We start from the raw sequence: 21,833 nt of genomic DNA, 5'->3' as shown, positions 1-21,833 counted from the left end.
GCCCCATTCACATACATGTACATATATGTATACACAGTAATATTGCCACAAAAGAAAGTAATGTTTTTGACAATCAAATATATGATGAAAAATGAAGGTTTATCAGTGTCAAACATTTTCCATTCTCAACTTGCAGAGACGTGAATTTCAAACCAGTCAGCTCAGATAATGTTATGAGTTGTTAAAGCTCGTTGATACTGTCAAAATTGCTGTTTCATTTGACCAGAATGCCCCGTGGGATATCAGTTCAGTCAGAATAGAAAACATTAGAAATATTCATGGCATTCCCAAACCATCAGTATTTGTCCCTAAACCTAACTGAATGAGATGTTACCATCTGGGATGCAAGGACTTTGTCATTCATTTCTTTTATTCTTTTTTGTTTTTTCGCTATTTTCATATCTGTATACCAATGCCAGGTGATAAAACATTTTCCTGAAATTTTCTCCTTCTTTCTGTTTAATCTCCTATTTCTTCATATTAACCCTTTGAAAGCTGTAAATTTTCCCACCAAAATTTTAGTGTAAAATTTTACCAACTTTTATGAATTTCTCTGTATTTTTTGACAATTTTAGACAAGATGGACATCACTTTTCATTGGCTACAGTTTATGAAAAATCAAAATTTTGCAAAAAATATGAAAAAAATTTGTGTGGATTACATTTTATAGATTGCTATGAAAGCTCAGCCTTTATCCATGTTTTCCACTTCTTGTTGAAATGTTTTGCCATACACAATGTATACACACACAATGTCATACCTTTCTATTACCTCTTCCGCAGCGCCAGGGGCACCAAAGATAAGAGAAGTAAAAGCAATGTCGGATGACAGCATCTCCGTTAGCTGGACTCCACCGACCAATCCGAACGGAATCATCACAAATTACATTCTTTTTTACAGTGCAAGTGATGGGAACACCGGAAGTGATAGACCAATGTATGTATTTCTTCATAGTTTCCATAGTTTTTTATACTGTTCAGCATACATGACAACACTAACACCCTTCCTTTAGAAGAGTTAGACTATGTTTCTTATGAAAGTATTCTTATCAAGAATTAATAAAGACAGATGAAATTTTAGTTACCGTAAAACCCTTTTCAATTTGACGAGAATAAAATAATTACAATTTTGAATAGTTGAATTATTAGAAAATAAAAAGGGCCAATTTTAAATAGTTGAATTATTAGAAAATTAACAAAGCCGAAATAACTTCAAATTATTAGGGATTTCAACCTTTTTGACAGTTCATAAGTAATATGCTTACCATCTTGGATGATTGAAACATATAAAGGTGACTTTCCTGAAGTCCCGACTTGGACATTCTGTACATTGTATTGTTCTGTGTATGTTATCAGATTAAATGTTCAAAATGGCTTGTCATGACTTGTTCGATGAATTACTAGAGATTGAGAAAGTCCAAATTTCCATCGATGGTCGAATTGATAAGGATAAAATAAAATTAAGTTTTTAGAAAAAAAACTAGGGTGGTCGAATTAATAGTGTGGTCTAATTAAAAGGGTTTCTACGATAAATATTGATTCACAAGGATAAAATTTTACTGTTATGAAGAAAACTGTATTTTTCTGTTGTCCTCTTCCAATCAAAAATCTTTGTAGGATGTTTTGGGTTTTTGTTGTTTGACATAGTGCTTTGGATTGTATTTAGAAAAATAAAAAAATTGTCATTTTCATGCAGATACTGTCATACATCAAGAACTAGATAAGTGTATTTTGTCAATCAGGTCACCTTCATCAAAATTAGCAAGCAAAATAAACAGTCAGGACTATGTGATCTTAGACCACTGCAGCAAAAGGCTTTGTCTAATGTTAAACTATTCACACATGACTAATGATATTTTGTAAGCAGTAAAGCAAGTTTGAAATTGCGGTAGTGTGATTAATAGGGAAAACCAAGCTGATTTCACCATTAAAATGGGGAAGTTGTAATGAAAACATAATTGAAACCACCAGAAAGGAAGCAATTAATATTTTATTGTGAAACAGTCATAAATTCTTTTTTACTCCCAATTTTCTGGTTAAAATACGGTTGGTTTTTTCGTACAGTGTTTTTTACGTTTTGTTTACACTTTGGGCCCAATGTCCTGGTGTATAGCGCCCACCATCCTTTTAAACCTCAATAAAACCTTGTGACGGTATTAAAAGATTTCCAGTAATTGGTTTCTGTTCAATGTAAGAGAACATCATTGTATGCCATCGCCAAACATTGATGCACATTAAATATATGTTTTACATATACGATACAAAGATAACAACCCACAGCTGTGTATGATTTCCAAATGTACAAATAGGCCTCATCAAACTTACACAGAGTGAAAGTGAAAATGATACAAAATTGTGAAGACCTTTGTTTGCCATGGTTACATGTAATTAAAGTTTTTTATCTCACTCTTTTTCACTGCAGTAGTAGGCTCGACTTTAATGCTTCTGTCAACCGCCACATTGCCAAGAACCTAGAGGCATACGTCCAGTATGAGTTTAGAGTTCAAGCACAAAACACCGTTGGATACGGTGGCTTTTCAGAAACTATTACTGAGTACACATTAGAAGGAGGTAGGCGATATTTTAATTCTTTGCCTGTCGTACGTACATATTTCTACGTAATTCTACGAATTTCTCTACCTGCATTGATACTTTCAGTTTGTCAAAAGTTGTAGGGAATGGATGTTGTCTCTCTGTCTGTTTGTATAATTACTGTCATCTATCACAAGCCCAGTAGACGCATGACAAAATTTACGGCAAATTAATTTGAAAAATAGCAATAACATATTCCCTAGGTGGCATTGCTCTACTGTAAAGAGAAAAATGATATTGTGTAAGGAAGATACAACATAAATTTTATATCATTGCTTTGGTTTTTTGATGAAATCATAGTTCCAACTGGTGCACCAGGTAACTTGTCACTGGAGGCTATCCCTAACGTTCCATCCAGTCTCAGAGCAAGATGGAAGCCTCCGTGTCTTGGAGACAGGAATGGTCTCATCCGCTCCTACAACTTCTCCGTTTGTGCCTATCAACCGAATGTGAATGGAGACAGCTCAAGGAAGCGCATTGACTGTCAAGGTATGGAATTATGAAAATCCAAGCATTTAGAGTGAAATCAGAGATGAAAAAATGAGGATTTTATCGTTTCAGTCAATTTTGATACATTTCCTTCTGAGATTGATTTGGCGATTGATTGATTAATTGGTTGGTTGGTGGATTGCAAAACCATTTTGAATGAGAAAAGTGTATGTTGTTTGTGTATATAAAGTCACTTGTGCCTGAGAGGGAATGATACAAACGTATATGTTCACAACAAGATACATTTACCTTTGAGTGGGTGCGTGGAAACAAGTGGAATTTCATATTTGTTTGTCTTTGTATGTTTGTAAAAAGTTCAAAGGTTTTATACCATTAGAACCTATGTTTACAAGATAGAATGAATGTTGGGGACAATTTTGGTGACACTCAAATTTTCACAGGTTTTCTAGTCTGCTACTCATGTAGACTCATTTTGAAGGCAGTGGAGGAAACGGTGGTGTCACTTTATTATTTCTTGTGAGAATGGAAAAAACGTCCCTGTAGCTCTGGGTGTAGTGGCCATTTTGAATGTCCAATATCGGTAAATTTTAGCTGATTTGTTTCTCCAATCCCAGACTTTACTCAGTGAAGCCACTTTTTTCTTGATAATGCAAGAGAATGGTTTAAAGTTTCTAATCTGTGGGAAGTGGGGGTAAAACTTGAAACTTCTCTTTCTCTAAGACTAAGGCTTGTTATACTACCGTGCAATACAATTTAGTTCAAAAGATTCGACATTTCATGTGTGAAAGATGTAGGTTTTACCGTATGCATTTCACAGTCATGTTTATTTAGCTGGACACCAACAAGAAGAAATTGCTGCATTTTGAATGTAGCAGAGCAAAATCTGTCCTAACTAGCAGAGATAAAGAACAAGACCAATTTGAAGACTTGATGTACAGTAACATACATGTACAGTTCATGCATAGTCCCTTCATCGACGGAGGGATTTTGGTTCATGTAACTTAGCACTTTAATTAACTATCTTCTCGTCCGTTATGTCAAATCAACAGGTCGAGACATCACCACGGTAACATTCAACGTCAGCGATCCCCACTCTTTGAAGTCAAGTAGAGAATGGTTGTCCTTTGATATCGGCGGCCTGTTACCAAACTCAGAGTATGCTGTCTCAGTGTCAGCACGCACTGCTGTTGGAGGGGGACCGGCCTCTGAATATGTTTTGCAGCGAACAAGCATCGGAGGTCAGTTGGAATGTAGCTGAATTTTCTTCACTCGTATACAGTGCATATATTCACATTGTTCTTATAATTTTGAGAAAATCCTCAGACTAGTTAAAAAAATTTGAGTTCACAGCTATTCATCCCCATCCTTATCTGATATGTACGTAAGTGTACATGCATGCATGCATGTATATTTTTCACACCTATTGTTGTACATCGTGTTGTAGCACCCTAGACGATAACACTCAGCCAGTTCGATAATGGTTTCTTACTGTAATCCATGTCTTTCAGTAGCTGAGTTGCCTTCACCAAGTCTGAGATTCTGCATTCTGACATTAAACTATCTCAGCTATTAATAATGTATGTTGTATGGTATCATAACATCTGAAATCTTTTCATTCATTATAATAATACATATTCCTTGTATGGGACTAGTTAGCTTGTAAGTATTGTAGCATTAGATGGGTCTGTATGTTATATTTTCCAAGTTAGAAAATAATTAAAACAAAAGGATGTCAAAGCAAAGGTCTACGCTGGCCCTGACACAACTTAGACATGCTCGCTTTGTGTTGATATGGAGTCTGTGATATGTGTTTCAGCGCCAAGAGGACGACCTGAGGCATTGGAAGTACCCGAAATTACCTCGTCAAATTTGAGCTTGACGTGGAGAATGCAAAACGACTCCGACGTTGTGATCGGTTACTATACAGTGGGAGTGAGGCCGTTGAACAACACGGACTGCGGTATGAAATTTATGAACAGCACCAGTGCTAAGGCAACGCTGGAGAACCTATGTGGATATGAAACGTATGAAATCACCGTCAAGGCTTGCAGTCGTGCCATGATAGATGATCCATGCGGCAAAGATTCTACGCCCATGTACAAAACCACAAAGGCCGGAGGTAAGATTTGCAGTATCAGATATAGATATTTGTTGTCAAATTACATTCAGCAATATTTCCAGGTTTGCCCTTACAAAAAACATCTGGGTAGGTATCATATTGGATTCCCCTGGATATTAGCAAGATTTCAGTGTAATTTTGAACATACTTTTAATATCATATGTATATGTCATGTTGAAATCCCTAGATAATTCTCTTGGGCAAAATATCTTTGGAGATCATTCTCAGAAGATACAAACAGAAAAGGTCAACTTTTCATCTGGTTTGGTATAAGAAAGAAAAGAAGATGTGAAAGTTCAGCTGACTGTAATTTTTAAATATTTATGTCGGTGTGAAATCTGCGTGTCTCCAGTAGCGATTGAAAACCAGCACATTTTGTTTTATGTGCAGATAGAATATCAGGAAATATTGTCTGTCTGTCTTTGATTTGCATGTGTTCAACAACTGACTCAGCGTGTGTCAAACAGACATTAATAGTCATAATATTATGGCAAAATATTGTTCCATTTTCAGTACTCTGAGTCAGATTTTTTGTATGTTGCTGTTGTGTAGTAACAACATGATTTCCATTCCTTATTGTCTGGAAATGTATTCTGTCTATCTCTTGACAAGTAGACCACAAAGCTTACAGATAAAATTATTGTAATACTGTGTTCTTTCTCAGTATATGCTGAAACAGATATTATGTGAACTATTTGACACCTTGCCCCTGCAGTGGCAGGTTATTGCTCTTGTCAATGCCAGTTTTGTTTTCAATTGTTCAATTCAGATATTTTCAGCATAGATAGGCACCACAATTTGTTTTCAAATGTTCAATTCAGATATTTTCAGCATAGATACATGTAGGCATGACAGTTTGTTTTCAAATGTTCAATTTAGATATCTTCAGCATAGATAGGCACCACAATTTGTTTTCAAATGTTCAATTCAGATATCTTCAGCATATATAGGCACGGCAGTTTGTTTTCAAATGTTCAATTCAGATATCTTCAGCATAGATAGGCACGGCAATTTGTTTTCAAATGTTCAATTCCGATATCTTCAGCATAGATTGGCACAGCGATTTCTTTTCATATGTTCAATTTAGATATCTTCAGCATAGATTGGGGCGGCAGATACACACAATTCAGTAACACTGACTGTAGACTCGATTCTAGTGCTGTACTGCGGGCAACAAAATGTTCTCAGTTTTGAAAGATGGAATTTGTCTCAGGGACAGATCAGATAGGGAGGCGATCAAATATACAAAATTAAAATCTGATTCACATTTGATGATCAGATTAGGTATGCAAAATGACAAAAAATTGCTCAGTAATAATTAGCTCTTTATGCCAAGCTTTGCTGTATATGTACAGAGTCATTGAAACTCATCAGTCATGAAGAGCTGTAGGTACATAAAAATCAACTCTGATGCTTAAATGTTCACTTTCTCTTCATTAGCCCCTAGTGAACCGATGGATGTGGTGAAGACTCGGACAACACACTCTTCCATTGAATTACAGTGGCAACCACCGAAACGGTAAGCATAACACAGAAATGATTTGCCCTACACTCATACATTTCTATCAGTTCTTGATATCTCATTAGTAATCATATTGTGCAAGTTGATTTTCTTTACAGTGAGTTGCGTAGAACTGTTGGCAGTACTGCAACAAGTCCTACTGTCTAGATTTAGTAGTTGACCGTACTGTCAGATGAGATTATCATATCGGCAGTAATATCAGTCAATAACAAAGAAATCAACTCATGTGAAAGTTGAAACATTGTCTGGAAGGAGTTCACAAGTAGTCAAATCAAAACAAGACGCATCCACACATATCCTGCTCGGAATGTATCATTTGCAAGGGTTGTTTGTGCATATCTGATGATGTTTACCCCTAGACAATAGTTTCGCCTGACAGTGTTGGCAACTCCTCAATTTAGATGTGTCTTGTTCCCATTTTGCCAATAGTTCAATGCAAACCATTGTGAAGGAGACAGTCGTCTTATTTTGATAGTGGTTGGTATTTTCACTGCATTTCATGCACATGTTGCTTTTTACATGAATTTAATCTTTTTGGTTTTAACCATAAGCTGGTCGGATTTCCCTTTGAGCGTATCCAACAGGAATGACATATAAATCATTCAATTACCGTTAGACTTTGGCAGATAAGAAAGGGTATATCTGTAAGATGTATGACATGTCATGTATGTGGAGACAGAGCAGACAGAGACTGTAGGTTTCTCTGTTCCTTGAGCAGTCAGCAGAAGCCCAATTGAATTTTAACCCTTTCACCTCAATGGTTTTTCCCAATTCCATTGCTTTCTATGACAAAGTTGGACGTCTATACCAGGAAGTAGGGGGGGGGTGTGAAAGAGTTCAATGTATCAAAAGTAACCAAATTGACAATGATGTCAAAAGATGATACCTCTGACCCTTTAACCCTTTGAACGCCAAAGTCAATTTTTGTCGCCCATAAAAAATATACTCCAGTCAATTTTTTTTCAGATTTTTGCCAAAATTTTGATAAAACACTGTAGCTGATGAAATGTGATGTCTATTTGGTCAAAAATTATCAAAAACATTACAGAAAAATTAATAAAAATTGGTAAAATTTTGCACTAAAATTTTGGTGGGAAAATTTAGAGCACTCAAAGGGTTAAAGTTATTCACCAAAATTGTACTGACAAAATTGATTACGTTTTACCAAAAACAAAAGTGTTCGTATGTGCAACTGATGGAAAATGTTGTGTTTGAATTCAGACTGAACAGTCCAAAGGATGGTATGACGTATGCTGTCCAGTGCTTCAGTAAAATGGGCAAAGCTATGACTGATTTGGTAATGGTGCCAACGACGGACATCGTCATCTCGGCTCACTGTGACAAGAGTCTCAAAAGCAAATCTGTGGTGGTCCGCTGTCAAGTACAAGCCATCAGTGCTGAGAGCGAGCTGGGCCCGCCTGCTTCTACCGATGACATTCTGATTTGCTACCACGATAAAGGTGAATACAGATTTCACTTCGTGTAGTTCAGTAATTGTAGCTGACGCCGGTTACTCACCAGGGTCACAGCTTTCCACTGTGACAAGAACGACATATCATATTGCTCATTGCCCATCTTGAAAGATTTGTGTCGTACTCTGCTCATTGCTGCTTTCATTGAACGCAGTCACATCGTCGGCAGCATTTCAATTCGGTGTTTCATTCCTGAGAGCTTTAGTAAGTTTACACCATACAGTTTTTCCATTTAGAATACTTTTCCAAACAGGTTTGATGTTTCCACTACTTCTTTGCAAAATGAAACCATTATTCAAGACTGCATGCAAAAAAAGGCTTTTTTGCGAATCTGCTGAATACATATCTGGTCCTACAGCAAGCATTCAGAAATTTTTCATTTTTTGAGATGTGTATTGCCATAAAATAGTTTGCTGTATGAAGCAATGCAAAATAATGAAGAAAAGAGGGAATGCATACTCAGTGAAAATAATGGTGATACAGAATCCTTCAAGAGTTGCTTCGTGGTAATGTCAGTTTATTTCTTCTTTGCTTTGGTCATCATTGTTTTTCAATTTAATTTAAGTTTTTTTCTTTTTAAATTCACACGGAGGCATTCAGTTTTCACAATATTCTAAAAGGCTTGCTGACTCAGTGTGTCATTTTATCCTTTGAGTCAGGAGGCAGAGTGAATGGTTTTCTACACCGATAGAAACGTGACATTCATAGCTGGCATTGAATTTATAGTGTGGTTGATTTCAGGTATCCCTGTATTCAATCTGTACAGGTCAGATGCTGCCAGATATAAGCATTGTAAAATAATCCATTTGTCAGGCTTGCAAGTCCTTCTTGATCTTGTCGTTTAAAAAAAAACCAATCCTCATTAGCTTGATGTAAGAGAAGCTACATTTTCTGGTGGAGTAGTCGTGCTTTCTTTATCGCTGTTCGGGCAGTCATCCATATCACTTGATCACAAAGGTGGAAAATCTGTTCACTTTATCCCACATTCATACAAAGTTAATCACAGATTAGGAGGGATTTGTGTAATCGCTGCCACTCTGATGCGGGAACTTTGTAGTGATATCTAGAACCTTTCATATTTCATGAGTCATCATCTTTTGAGCAACAATTTATTTCTGGACCTGTATTCAATCTCTTCTGGTGAAATTCATTTTGTTATTTCCCGTGGGTGTCACGACAACATCATGTTCTTGTTATTTCCTGTGGGTGTCACGACAACGTCATGTTCTTTTCATATGTAATAACACGTTGTTCCTGTCAGATGTGAAGCGACGCATTTGAAATAAACCAGCTGAGCGCATCTCCAGTCGACTATAACAGTCTCAGCCAGAAATAACTTTCTGCTGAAAGACCATTCATTTTCATGGACGTGTTGTCGACATTCATGACAGTTCAGTTTTTGTGGACATCATTGTCAAAGGTGGTAAAAATCATGATTGTGTTTCATCAAACTGATGAAAAGAATGAATAGTGACAAACACTTCCAAATGCTCGATTAAAAGCTTAACCCCTGTCACCACCATGGTTTGACCCAAACCTTTTGTTATCTGTAATTAATGCAGACCGGTGTACAAGGAATAGGGATGAACAGGTCATAGTTGACATCTGAGCCCTCGGTGTTTCAATTAAAGTCCTTCTAGTAATCCGTCAAATTGATTCAGTTACTTGTAAATGCTCAGTCATGCCTGGACTCTGCTTGTCTAGCATGTAAATGAATTATTCTACCCTTCGAATATTTAGACTTCACCACAGCTTAAATTTTATTAGCTCACGTGTGTAAACACGTGGGCTATTGTCATAGCGATGTCTGTCTGTCTGTCCGTGTGTGTGTCTGTCTGTCTGTCTGTCTGTTTACACGATAACTCAAAAACACATTAGTGAGATAACTCTGAAATTCCTGCACCAAACTTGATGATACTTGCAACAAATATTGATCTGCTATATATCTAATTATACTTAGAAGCATTAGGCAGTGTCAAGTTAATAAATAGCTCATTTGCATATTTTATGAAGTTTTGTAATTAGTCATATAACTCCGATATAACTTCACCAAATAAGATGAAATCTGCTGCAGATACTGATCCGACTGATATCTAACTGTAGTGTAAAGCATTCATTAGTGTGAACTTAATTAAGGGTTCATTTGCATATTTAATGAACTTTGTAATTAGGTATATAACTCTGAAATTACGGCACCCAAGTCTTTGAAATTGGGTACAGATATTGTTTTGATAAATATCTAATTGTACTGAGAAGCATTTGGCAGTGTCAAGTTAACAAATAGGTCATTTGCATATTTAATGAAGTTTTGTAATTAGTGATATAACTCCAAAATAACTGCACCAAATGTTATGAAATCTGCTGCAGATACTGATCCGACAGATATCTAATTGTTGTGTAAAGCATTTAGTTATGTGGAGTTAATTAAGGGTTCATTTGCATATTTAATGAACTTTGTAATTAGTGATATTACTCCAAAATTACAGCATTAAATTTAATGAAACTTGCTACAGATGTTGATCTGATAAATATCCAATTGTACTGAGAAGCATTGAGCAGTGTCAAGTTAATAATTAGCTCATTTGCATATTTCATGAAGTTTATAATTAGTCATATAACTCCGAAATAACTGCATCAAACGTCATGAAAACTGCTGCATATACTGATCAGACGAAGATATCTAACTGTGTTGTAAAGCATTTAGTAGTGTAAAGTTAATTAAGGGTTCATTTGCATATTTAATAGACTTGTAATTAGGTATATAACTCTGAAATTACGGCATCAAATTTTGTGAAACATGCTACAGAAATTGATTTGATAAATATTTAATTGTGCTATGAATCATTGAACAGTGTCAAGTTAATTTAGGGTTTATTTGCATATTTAATGAACTTTGTAATTAGTGACAATACTCTAAAATTACAGCACTAAATTAAATAAAACGTGCTACAAATGTTGATCTGATGGATATCTAGTTGTCCCATGAAGCATTGAGCAGTGTCAAGTTAATTAAAAGCTCATTTGCATATTAAATAAAGTTTTGTAATTAATGATTAAACTCCGAGAGTACTGTGCGAAGTTGAATAAACCTGCTACATATAGTGATAACATATATCTATTGTTCTGTGAAGGATACTACTATTAATGAACCTTTTGTAAAAACACGTGAGCATATTCAGTTCATATCTGGTGTTAATTCAAGTAAAAAGCTGATAAATACTGGTAGATGGAAAACTTTGCATATTTGCTCATGGATTCTGGAAGCAAGAATAAATCAGTTCAGGGTTTTTATTGGGAGGATGTGCAAATCTGATAGTGCCTACTAAGAAGTGTCAGTCTTCTCAAGTTGCAATATTTGTGATACGGTATTTTTCAGAGCAAAAAGATCAGGGTCAGCTTTTCATTTGATTCCAGCTTTCCTGTCAGTATTTTGGCATTTTGAAGAAACTACAGTAGTATCATGCTGATATTTTTACAGTTCTTCACTTGAGCTTCAGAGTTTCCCCTGCAGGGGGGAGAAAGGTCAGCAATGGTAATTGATCAGACACGCGTATATATACCAGGTGATCTTGACGTATTGGTATTATCTGGTTATTTGGTTCCATTGAGAGCAGTTGTGGATGAAGGAGGAAACGATTGAGAGATTGATATCAATGCGGAGTAGGTAACATCCGTACTCCCACAAATGCAATTAACTTATAGGATGCATGGCTAGTCGAAATTCATGAAAAATTTATGGCAGGGGTAGAAATTCATGAAATGTTTTTGAACATGTCTCAGTATCAAACAGTAAACAGAAATTGCTCAGTGACTTGTCCTCCACTTTGGTGAAAAATTCAATAGAGTTGAGATGATTTTGTGTGAACAAGTTAATGGGCTTGTATGTATGCTCTATCAACGTTGTCACATCATAAGAAACCGGCATTTTACAGGCTAGTCAATTTTTATATGAAGTGTGATGCAGCACAGGTCAAGTTGTAGATTCCTTTGCCAATGGTATAAAAATTAATTCAAGAGGTTTTCAGCGTAGCCAGTCTTAACCCTCTGCACCCTGACCCTCTGGTGGCTATGACATCATGCGGACATTTTTGTCCGAGCCGGGTTCAAAGGGTTAAAGTTGGTTTGCTTGTAGTTTCTCAGATGTCAAGTGTCTTTCTTTTTTCTGTGTAGACGCAGTCACTGGGATCAGCTCCTGCAGGATGCTGACTTCCCTCGAAACATTCACCTTCCAGGATGCATGATACCATTCCCTGGAATCAAACATGAACAGGTGTACATATGCTTCACCAGAAACTACTCAACATTGCAAAGCTTAATGGTCTAATTTGGTCAGGGTGTTGGATTACCGTTCTTTGATGGTTTCAGTCGTATCTGTGTTCCAGATAATCATGTTCTTCAGGGTATTGCAGGAATTCTCTCTCACGTATGAGTCTCTGCCCGAGAAAAGGGATGTTTTTCAATGTCACCTTGGCAATTTACAGAACTGTCTGTACTTCGATCAGAAATATTTCACCTCTTGCTTTCCTGTGAAAAGAAATTATGCAATGTATTATTGGCAATATAAAGACTTTACGGCTTGTTTCATCATATATGTATCACACCAAATCATATTCCTTTGTTGAAGAAAACTGTGTAGTCTTTCACTGATTGCTTCTCACTCTGGATTAATTTGTCTTCTAATTAGTCCTCTTTCAGGGAAAGTCCACCATTTTCCTTTGTTCAATGTAGCAGGTACTTTTTTGTAAGGGATTATAGACTGTTCGCCAATTTGTGATCGTGTTTCTTTGAATTTTGTTGTTGTGGGGTAGTGTCATCATGTAGTGACGGAAAGGTGCAAAGGTTGATTGAACGTCACAGATTATTATATGATGCGGTACTTTTGTTTTCTGTTTTCTTTCAGTGTGGCCGTACGTATTAATCGTCATCGCAGTATTCCTGGTGATGACATCCATTGCCTTGGTCACCTTCAAACTTTACAAATGCGCGAAGCACCACGGTGCTTTTGATAAAGTAGGCCATGCTCAACCAATCTGGGAAGTGAAGGTACGCTACTTCTTTACAAGTTTGTTTGTCTTCCTTTTATCTCACTCTACTTCTCTGACAATAATATGGCCGCATGCTCAGTCATGAAATCTGTAACAGTACTTAAATTTTCATTCTGCGCATGAATATTAAAGGGCACCAGCCGTAGTTTTAGATAATTATTTTGACTGTTTTTGTTTTGTATGTTAACTGCAAGTTTTGGTTGTACTGCTCAGAGCATGTTGAAATACCAATCATTAAGCTTGTCAACACAGTGTCTACACATGTACAATGCACTGTTTTATTTATGTTTGACTTCAAGTTTTGACCAGAATTCACTTGTTAACAATGACGATGCAGTTTACACAGAGTCACACAGGCTGAGTTGACATGCTGAATACTGTGCTTTGGGCAGTAGAGCCAGAAACTGCAGTTGATATTAAAAACAACAAAGTTGAAAAAACATTTCATCAAAAATTACATACAACTCTCAATTTTTTAAGATTTTGCAAAAATTTTGATATGAAACTGAAGCCGATGAAATATGATAGCCAATTGATCCAAAATTACAAAAAAACTTACTGAAAAATTCATAAAAATTGATAAAATGTTGCACTAAAATTTCGGTGGGAAAAATTATAGTGCTCAAAGGGTTAATGCATTCATTCAAGGCAGCAACCAACATATCTGATCATCCATTGTGTTTTGTTCTGATCTTTCAAGCGATAGAAAAGAAAATTAATTTTACTCAAGCTGCCACTGGAATCCCAAGGAAGTGAAATGACATCACAGGAGACATTTTACCCGTTATGGTCTACATTTACTGCATATCATTTTGTAAATTACTGTATATTGAATTCAAAGCTACCAATATCTGGCATTCTCTGATTTTTGGGGTATCCCAATTCTGTACTCGCAGGTACCAATGCAAGTCAATGTATATTTTGGGGACATGGAAGTGTACGACGAGCTCCTGAGTCCTCCGAACTTCAAGTTGAAGGACACCCCTGACAAGTACAGTATACACTCTTCTGACCATGGAGTTGTGATTGACAATTTGCATCCACTGATGGCGATGAGCAAGAGAAATATCAGTGCATCCGACCAGGGCATCGGTGGAGATGGAAAGAAGTCGAAGCGACCCAAGAGTGAGGGTGATGAGCCTTTGACGCAAGTAGGCATACTGAGATCACAGAACAAGGACAGGAGCAGAAATAGACAGAGCTTACCTGGTGGACATCAAGCTGAGGAGGAGCTTAAAAGTAACAGTGCCTTGCCTCCGAGCTGCTCACTGCAATCGGAGTTGTCAAGTGAACGAGCGGATTACTCGGAACTTGGTGAAGCTAATGGTCTTGTTGGATTCCAAGACAAGTGCATGTCCAAGGAAGATGCCTTGAAAAATAAGAAGGGAGGCCCAGAGAGGAGGTCTGTCAAGCCAAACATGCTAGTGCCTTTACGAGAAGATTTACCCCTACTGCCGAACCAAGACTTGACCAGCATCAGTGTATTCCATGCCAAGCCACAAGCTCGACTCTCAGTTGATGGTGACAGCCGTACTGCCACGGACAGAAATGATAGTTTTGATCAAAGGAGGCAATCGGACTGCGAGCACAGAGACAATATTGCCATTCCCTTCGGCCATCACTCAAACATGTCGGAAGAAGCTGCGTGGCAGATGGACGCTCAAGTTTAGATCCCACACAAGATTATCAACAAGTTGACACTTTCAGAGCGGCCAGTACCAGTGCCAACAATGATGATGGTATCTCTATGGGTGAAAACTTTCTAGATCCCGACACAGTATTTGATGACAGTGACAATGAAGATCTTGAAAATATAATCCCGTTATTGGACGGTATCCCAGGGCAACACAGGTCAAGGTCACCATCACTGGGGATTTCTGACAAGAGAGAAGATGGGATGCCCAAGAGCGATGGTATCTCCCATGAAGAACCCCAGGTATTTCCCCCGGACTCGAGTGGTTGTTTCCTTTTAAATGAAAATGGTATTTTTGATCAAGATGAGACTGACTCTCAGTTTGATATAGAAGATAGAGCGACCTTCACCACTGACCCTGATGAAAGATACGTTTTGAATAGTACTTTAAAACTGGACGAGTGCCTTTGCGACCTTGAACAGACCACAGTGTAGGACCTTCAGTTTACCTCCTTTGTTTTTTTTTATCTGATGGAAATCCACATTTCATCATGAACTTAATTAAAACAATTTAAATTAAACATAAAAGTAATTTGTGAATGAGTGCCTCTTAGGTTGCTCTTTGTTTTTATTGGACATGACTGAAAATCAGTGTTTTGTAAAAATTGTATTCATACCTTATATCTTGGTTTCAACAAATTCCAAGTCGCCATAGTCTTCTTTGGATTGTACTTGGAAACATATCACACCAAGGTGCACAAAGTTATATAAGTTACAAGATTATTTATGAAAAAACAATTACACAATTATTTGTTTTGTATTTTTTGTGTGAACGCGTTTTGAAAAGCCTTAAATACAGATTGTTATGAATATATATAAATAGAAAAGGGCATTATTTGTTCAAATTTGTAAGTTTATAAGTAAGTTTGAATTGGCATCTTTTGAAGTCCTCAGTGGCTGAATGTCTGTTCAAACTAGTAAAGTTGACGGTGATGTCAAAGCTAGTCAGATATTTATTTCTCTGAAAACTATCAATTTTCATATTGAAAAAAAATTGTCTCAAGGAAGCAGATTGAGATTGAGATATTAGTGCTGAGCTATATCTAAGAATCATTTACACAGTGTCTTTTACTCTTGAACTTCACAGAAAGCCTTGGAATGACATGTTTCACACCTTTACAGCTGACATCTAGAATTAGACTTTATAAATTAATCCAGTAGTGTTTTACTATGAAAAACTTTATGATCGATGTTTCAGTGGTACGGTCAATTTACTACTAATCTCTATTACGAATGAGATCTACAAGGATTTATCCATGAAGGTTTATTCAGTGCTCGGAAGGCTTGAGAATTGCTACAAAATGTGCTTGTGTGCTTTACTAAAAGTATCCTGATGAATAGGTGGTTTTTTTTCTTTGAGGTTCCGGTACACAGAGAAATGACTGTGCAGCCCTGACAACATTCTGTCGGCCCCTTATAACCACTTTAGTTTTGTCCAAACCCCCATCACCATCAATGGTGATTGTGGACAGGTTTATGTGGAATTGGGGTGAACAGGGTGAAAGATTTCACTTAAAAAAAGAGCAAGGGAAACCTCAGCAACATGACCAGAGCAGGGAATTCTAGTAAAAGTTACCGGAGTGCAGCCTTTTCATTGGTTGGTAGAGAGTTACACTACAGTAACCTGGCATGTGAAGAGCTCAGCCGGCGGACCTTTTTCTTTGGTTTACAGTCTCACCAGCTCATTATTCACCGAAGCTCCATTAGATGTAACCTTCAGTATGAGATCCATTCAGTAGTAAGGTGGTTTCTTCTAAGTACATGCACTTGTACAAAGTCTATGATGGCATGAGAAGGGTGATAATAGTGGTAGAATTTTCATACAATGAAACCTGGGTGATTTTGACAATGACCAACAAAGCTTGATCAACAGTCTATACTAAATTTTGCTTAAAATATTTTGCGTCTAAATCATTAGTATTCAGTATTAAGTACATACAGAGAGATTTTGCAAAAAATATTTTCAAGGGAGCTAATTCATAATCGTGTGCCAATTGAATGTGTACCAAATTTTATCATCTGTTTACATTTCTGTGGTGATCTGTTCAATTATGAAATAAATTGTCATTGTCAAACAGTATTTGACAGTTAGCTTTGTAACAACTTTCTACCTGTACATGTAGTGATATACCTTGGCTACTCCTTTGATCAACTATACCTCTGTCATATTTTCAATCTCACTTATTTATTGGTTCTATGATAAATACCTTAGGTTGTGTTTACTATGAATTGAATGTGGGTTACTGTCCAAAGTTAAATTATATCTGCATTTGTCCCAGACATGTTACATGTTTGTTGGAAACCTTGAATTATTGAATAATGAAAACACAACTTCATGTTTTATTGTAGCACACTGCATTCTAGGGTAGAACTAAGTGTATACATATTTTATACTTTAGGATGACTTTTAGTTATCTTTCATTGCACACATTTATTGTTGAGGTACAATATTTATAAGACTTTGGTGCCAATTGTATCAGTTCAAAATTCAATCATAAAAATTGTTCTTCTTTCCTTGCTGTCTGCAATTCAAAATACTGTCAGAATGCTCACAATTTGACAAACATTTTCACAAAATGTCTGAAATTTTTTACTGCAGTTGCAAATGACTGAAAAAATGAGGCAACAAAACTGAGGGATAATCTTACATACAGTTTATGTCTTCACGATCTTTCTAATTGGCAGAATAAACAAAGGTCTATCCTGTGAGGGCGCTCTTTGCACTGCTACCCCCATTTTACAAGTGATGACTTGCTCTAATTCTAGAGAAATGCTGGCTGCCAAAACTATTGCCCAATTAAAATTCGATGTTGTTAAATAAATTGGAGAAAAAGAGGAGTTTATCAATACCGTGTTTCTCAGGCCAAAATATTACTTTAAGCACAATTTTACTTACAGTTTTACCAACCGTCTCAAGTTATGGCAGGAAGTACACCGTCCCCAAGTTTTACTTCTGCTCATTGTTTACAGTCTGTGGTCGACTGATTTCCTGTAGTGACTCGCTTTTTAAACAGCAATACCAAGTGGACATTTTTTACAAAGGTGGACTGCATCAAAGACAACGTTCAAGTCTAAATTTAGCCGTGTATAGGTGACTTCAAACCGTAATGTTTACATTTGTTAGTAAAAAAACAAGTTAAAGTGGTTGCTTGCAATAAGGCCAAAAAAATTGATTTGTTTCTGGTCACCACATGCATCACTTCAAAGTGTGTGCATCAACTTTTTTGTTCCCTGTTTTTTATTTGCCCCTGTGGAAAAAGGAAAAAAATGTATCAAATTCCACCAAAAATAAAAATTTTTTTTTAAAAAATCGCGTCGCCGCATCATTTTTGCCACATGTCAATGACCAGAAACAAACCTATTATTAACAAAGTCAGTGGAAAGGCATGTTTTTCGTCCAAATTAATCAACAATATCAGAGTTTTGTACCAAAATACCCAAGAAGTTTTTAGTTCTATGCTCAGCATGACAAATTACCTCACAAGTTTTATATTAATTTATTTTATAATAATTTATCACATTAAAAGTGGCATGGATGGTGAACTTTTGAGAGATTGCACTCTGTTGACCTTTGAACTTTGACAGTTGACACCTGCCTGTTAAACCTGCAAAAGGTGAAGTTTCATAATAATCAGACAACATTGCTGCACAAAATGTTACATCACTCTTGAGACAAAGACATTTGTATTCTGTCTGTAACTCTTTCATAGGCTATAGATTTGTCTTTTACGTTATTTTACCATTTAAACAAGGATGTTAGTGTCTCCTTGCACATTCCTTTTATCATTAATGTACTGATTGCTGTATTTTATTCTGCATGCAAAGAACAGTTGTAAATTTTTCATGACAAATTTGTATAAATTTCTGACTGCTGCGAGTATATGATACACTGTGATGAGTTGTTGTACATGTACACAACAAAGTGAAATAGCTGTAAAGTAAGATAATGTATCTTTTTTGAAAGAGACCACACAGAAACACGTTTCAATTGATCTCATCATCTTGTCACCTTGATTTCTATATCAGTGTCAATAAAATGCTTCATGGCAGACATTCTTGGTTGACTGATTTTTCTAATAGTTGAGTGCCACTGTAAGATTAGAGCATTTCCAACATTTGCGATCTCCTAGTTATCTCACAGAGTACCCCCTGTACCTCATGAACTCTTTGAGCAAATTTGGCAATTTCTTGCAAGTTTTTTGCAATGGCCCAACTGTAATAAGTGCTCTAATTAGACTTTACAAAGGGTTGGCGCTTATATTTTCCATTAGCTCTGACAATATCCTTTTATATTTCTTCACAACATATCCACTCTTGATCAGGTTACCACATGTTTATGGAGTTGACCATTTGATATGGGGGGGGGAGAGATTTAGAGAGGTCTGTCTGTCTGTCTGTACTACAATTCCGCGAATTTAGCATAAATACATTATTCTGTGCAGTTGGGCACTTTTGTAGGTATATGTTAATGGTAAAAATATTAAGTTTTTATCAGCATTATTCATAATCATAAAGTTTAATTTTTTTACACTCTATGACTAATACTTCGGCTCGTCCAATACGTTACTCACTGAACCCGAGTCCATACAGGGCCGTATTTTGTGTATAACCCTATTATTATACACCTCCCTCCATTAATCGTCCGTATAAACTAATTCTATGGTAAATTTTGAGGATGCGGCACGCGCGATATCAGTGGAACGCGCGCGATCTCCATACAAGTCCCTTGGGTTGGCATGAAGCCAATTTAATTTTCAGTGCAGTACAAGCAAACTTCTTTGAATGTTTTCAATTTAATTAGTTTTTTAAAATAAAAATCAATTGCATTTAGACCCAGTTTTGTGTTTAGCGTGTTTTAAACCTTATATTACAAATACATTTTGGTGGAAGTTGTTATTATGTCTATAACTCACCGTAAAATAGTTTGTTTACATCCGATAATCGCTAGGACAAAGGTCAAACAGGTGCGTCTCCCGTATTCGGGACTCCGCGTACTATACAAAATACGGAAAGTTATTGGACGGTCAAACTCCCATAGGTTACGGCAGTTGGTGTATAATAATGCCTTATACTTATAGCCACGCAAGCCCTGTGATTTGAGATTTATTTCTTATTAACATATTATTTGCATATATATAAATTGCAAAGAATGGTATGTGACTTTTGTCTGAAATTGTCTGTGAATCTGTAAATCTATGAATATAACAGAAAATCGGATAATTATTTTTTTTATTTCTTTTACTCATTACAGTTTATCAACCCTTACTGCAGTTCAGTAGCCCACAACTTTACTCTATATGATTTTGTGTGATGTGGAAAGCGAGGCCTTTGCCCACCGCACAAATTATCATTGGAGAAAGTTATGGGCAATGGAACTATAGCAGTATTTGCTCCAAGCATGAAGGACACTATACTAGCTAATCAATCAAGTTCACCCATTTGACCTGACAATAGCACTTCACATACAGAGGAAGGAATTCTTGCCAACTATGGTTTTCCACATGATTATTGAACTACCATCAATTGTATGGCAAAAGTGATCAATATGGTGGTTGTCTATGCACCATCATCCAATGGTGTAAAGATTTCAGCTCCATTGAAGGTGATAAGGAGAATAACATTTACAGGGCTCAAATTAACTTTTTACCTGGTAGTCCACTTGGGCTACCATTTTCTGAAGTTGGTAGCTCACTGAGAATGGTTGGTAGCCGACGCATACTTTAGTTCAGAAATATCTTTTTTCGTTATCCAGACAAGATTAAGCTATTTTTCAAGATTCTGCCCATAAAGTAAATTTTCAAGTCATTTGATTTGAACATTGCAAGGAAACTGGTATAATGCACATTATATTAGAGATACTCAAAAGTTTGGTGACCTATGACAACCGGTTTCGCTGTCAGAGTTGTATGCAAATTTTGATAGCCGTCATGAAAACGATACGACCTTTTAAGCACTGAGACATACTGTAGCAGGGCTAAAAATAGACCATTGGCTTTCTGGAGGGAGGAGGCATATAATTTCTTTAATTTGTAATTATGATTAAAATATGATCAAAATGCAACAAAATTTAAAAATGCACTTTCATTTGCTGTCATATCCTGTGCCTGTCATTGGAATATGGCAGTTCAGATATAGAAACTTTGTTGCAAAGTTACGCGGCACCGTCGTCTTCGTAATTTGCATAACAAAGTGATAGTCTGGCCTTTCTGTGTCAAGTTGGTTTTGACCGCATTAATAGCTGGTCCCAAAGTGACAGACCGGACATGGAATGCCACGTACTCACTGAATTTCAGGTCCCAGGCTTTGGTAGTCCGTGTGGGCTACCATTTCATGAATTTTTGTAGCCCCAGAGAAAAGTTGGTACCAGTTGCCCCTATTGTTTTGATACCTTTGTGGCGAAACGTCGCAAGATACAAAGTCTCATTCAGATGCTTTCAAATAATGATGTTTAAATGAGACATTAGTTTGTTTGTGAGACATCTTTCAACCAGATATGAACTGAACATGCTCACGTGTGTAGTAGTGAGTCAGGGCTGTCATTTAGTTCAACTAGTCTTTATCTTAGAGTGCTATGTGACATAAGCATAAGTAGCAAGTTTCATTAACTTTTGTGATTAATTACAGGATATGGTAATTAGTGGCTGATGAGTTTAAATTTCATTCTTAAATGTCATCGCATAGTGCAGAAAAATGTCTGTCAGATTAATATGCTAATATGTATAGTCTGATCTGAAAAACACATCATTGATGATAAAAGTTGATTACAGAATGTTTGGAGAAATTGCTTTGGTTTGATACAGTGTAGATGCTATTAGGTGTGGGGGTGTTGCCCTACTATTCATTATATAAATTTTCCTGGAAATGTTTTTGAAGAAGAGGGGTACAGTATGGATTTGTTTGTGTAAGAACGATACCTAAAACGTTGTAGTGGAGTAGAAAGA

General features: G+C 36.5%; 1 protein-coding gene across 8 annotated transcripts in view; it reads left to right on the top strand.

Moving 5' to 3' along the window:
* The window catches only part of LOC139139117 (protein sidekick homolog), a 112,178-nt gene extending 93,235 nt beyond the window's left edge, over positions 1-18,943 (top strand). For all 8 annotated transcript variants that reach the window (XM_070707907.1, XM_070707905.1, XM_070707901.1 and 5 more), the window contains 9 exons: positions 783-936; positions 2,422-2,570; positions 2,892-3,080; positions 4,091-4,279; positions 4,858-5,160; positions 6,601-6,679; positions 7,904-8,142; positions 13,055-13,197; positions 14,096-18,943. In XM_070707907.1, coding sequence (XP_070564008.1) covers positions 783-936; positions 2,422-2,570; positions 2,892-3,080; positions 4,091-4,279; positions 4,858-5,160; positions 6,601-6,679; positions 7,904-8,142; positions 13,055-13,197; positions 14,096-14,869 — 2,219 coding nt within the window. In that variant the 3' untranslated portion in view covers positions 14,870-18,943. The remainder of the gene's footprint in view (positions 1-782; positions 937-2,421; positions 2,571-2,891; positions 3,081-4,090; positions 4,280-4,857; positions 5,161-6,600; positions 6,680-7,903; positions 8,143-13,054; positions 13,198-14,095) is intronic.
* Positions 18,944-21,833: the final 2,890 nt, after the last annotated feature.

Source organism: Ptychodera flava, chromosome 8 (genome assembly GCF_041260155.1).
Source record: "Ptychodera flava strain L36383 chromosome 8, AS_Pfla_20210202, whole genome shotgun sequence".
NCBI classification, from domain to species: domain Eukaryota; kingdom Metazoa; phylum Hemichordata; class Enteropneusta; family Ptychoderidae; genus Ptychodera; species Ptychodera flava.
The sequence above is the reverse complement of the archived record's forward strand: the minus strand, read 5'-3'. Positions and strand labels throughout refer to the sequence as shown.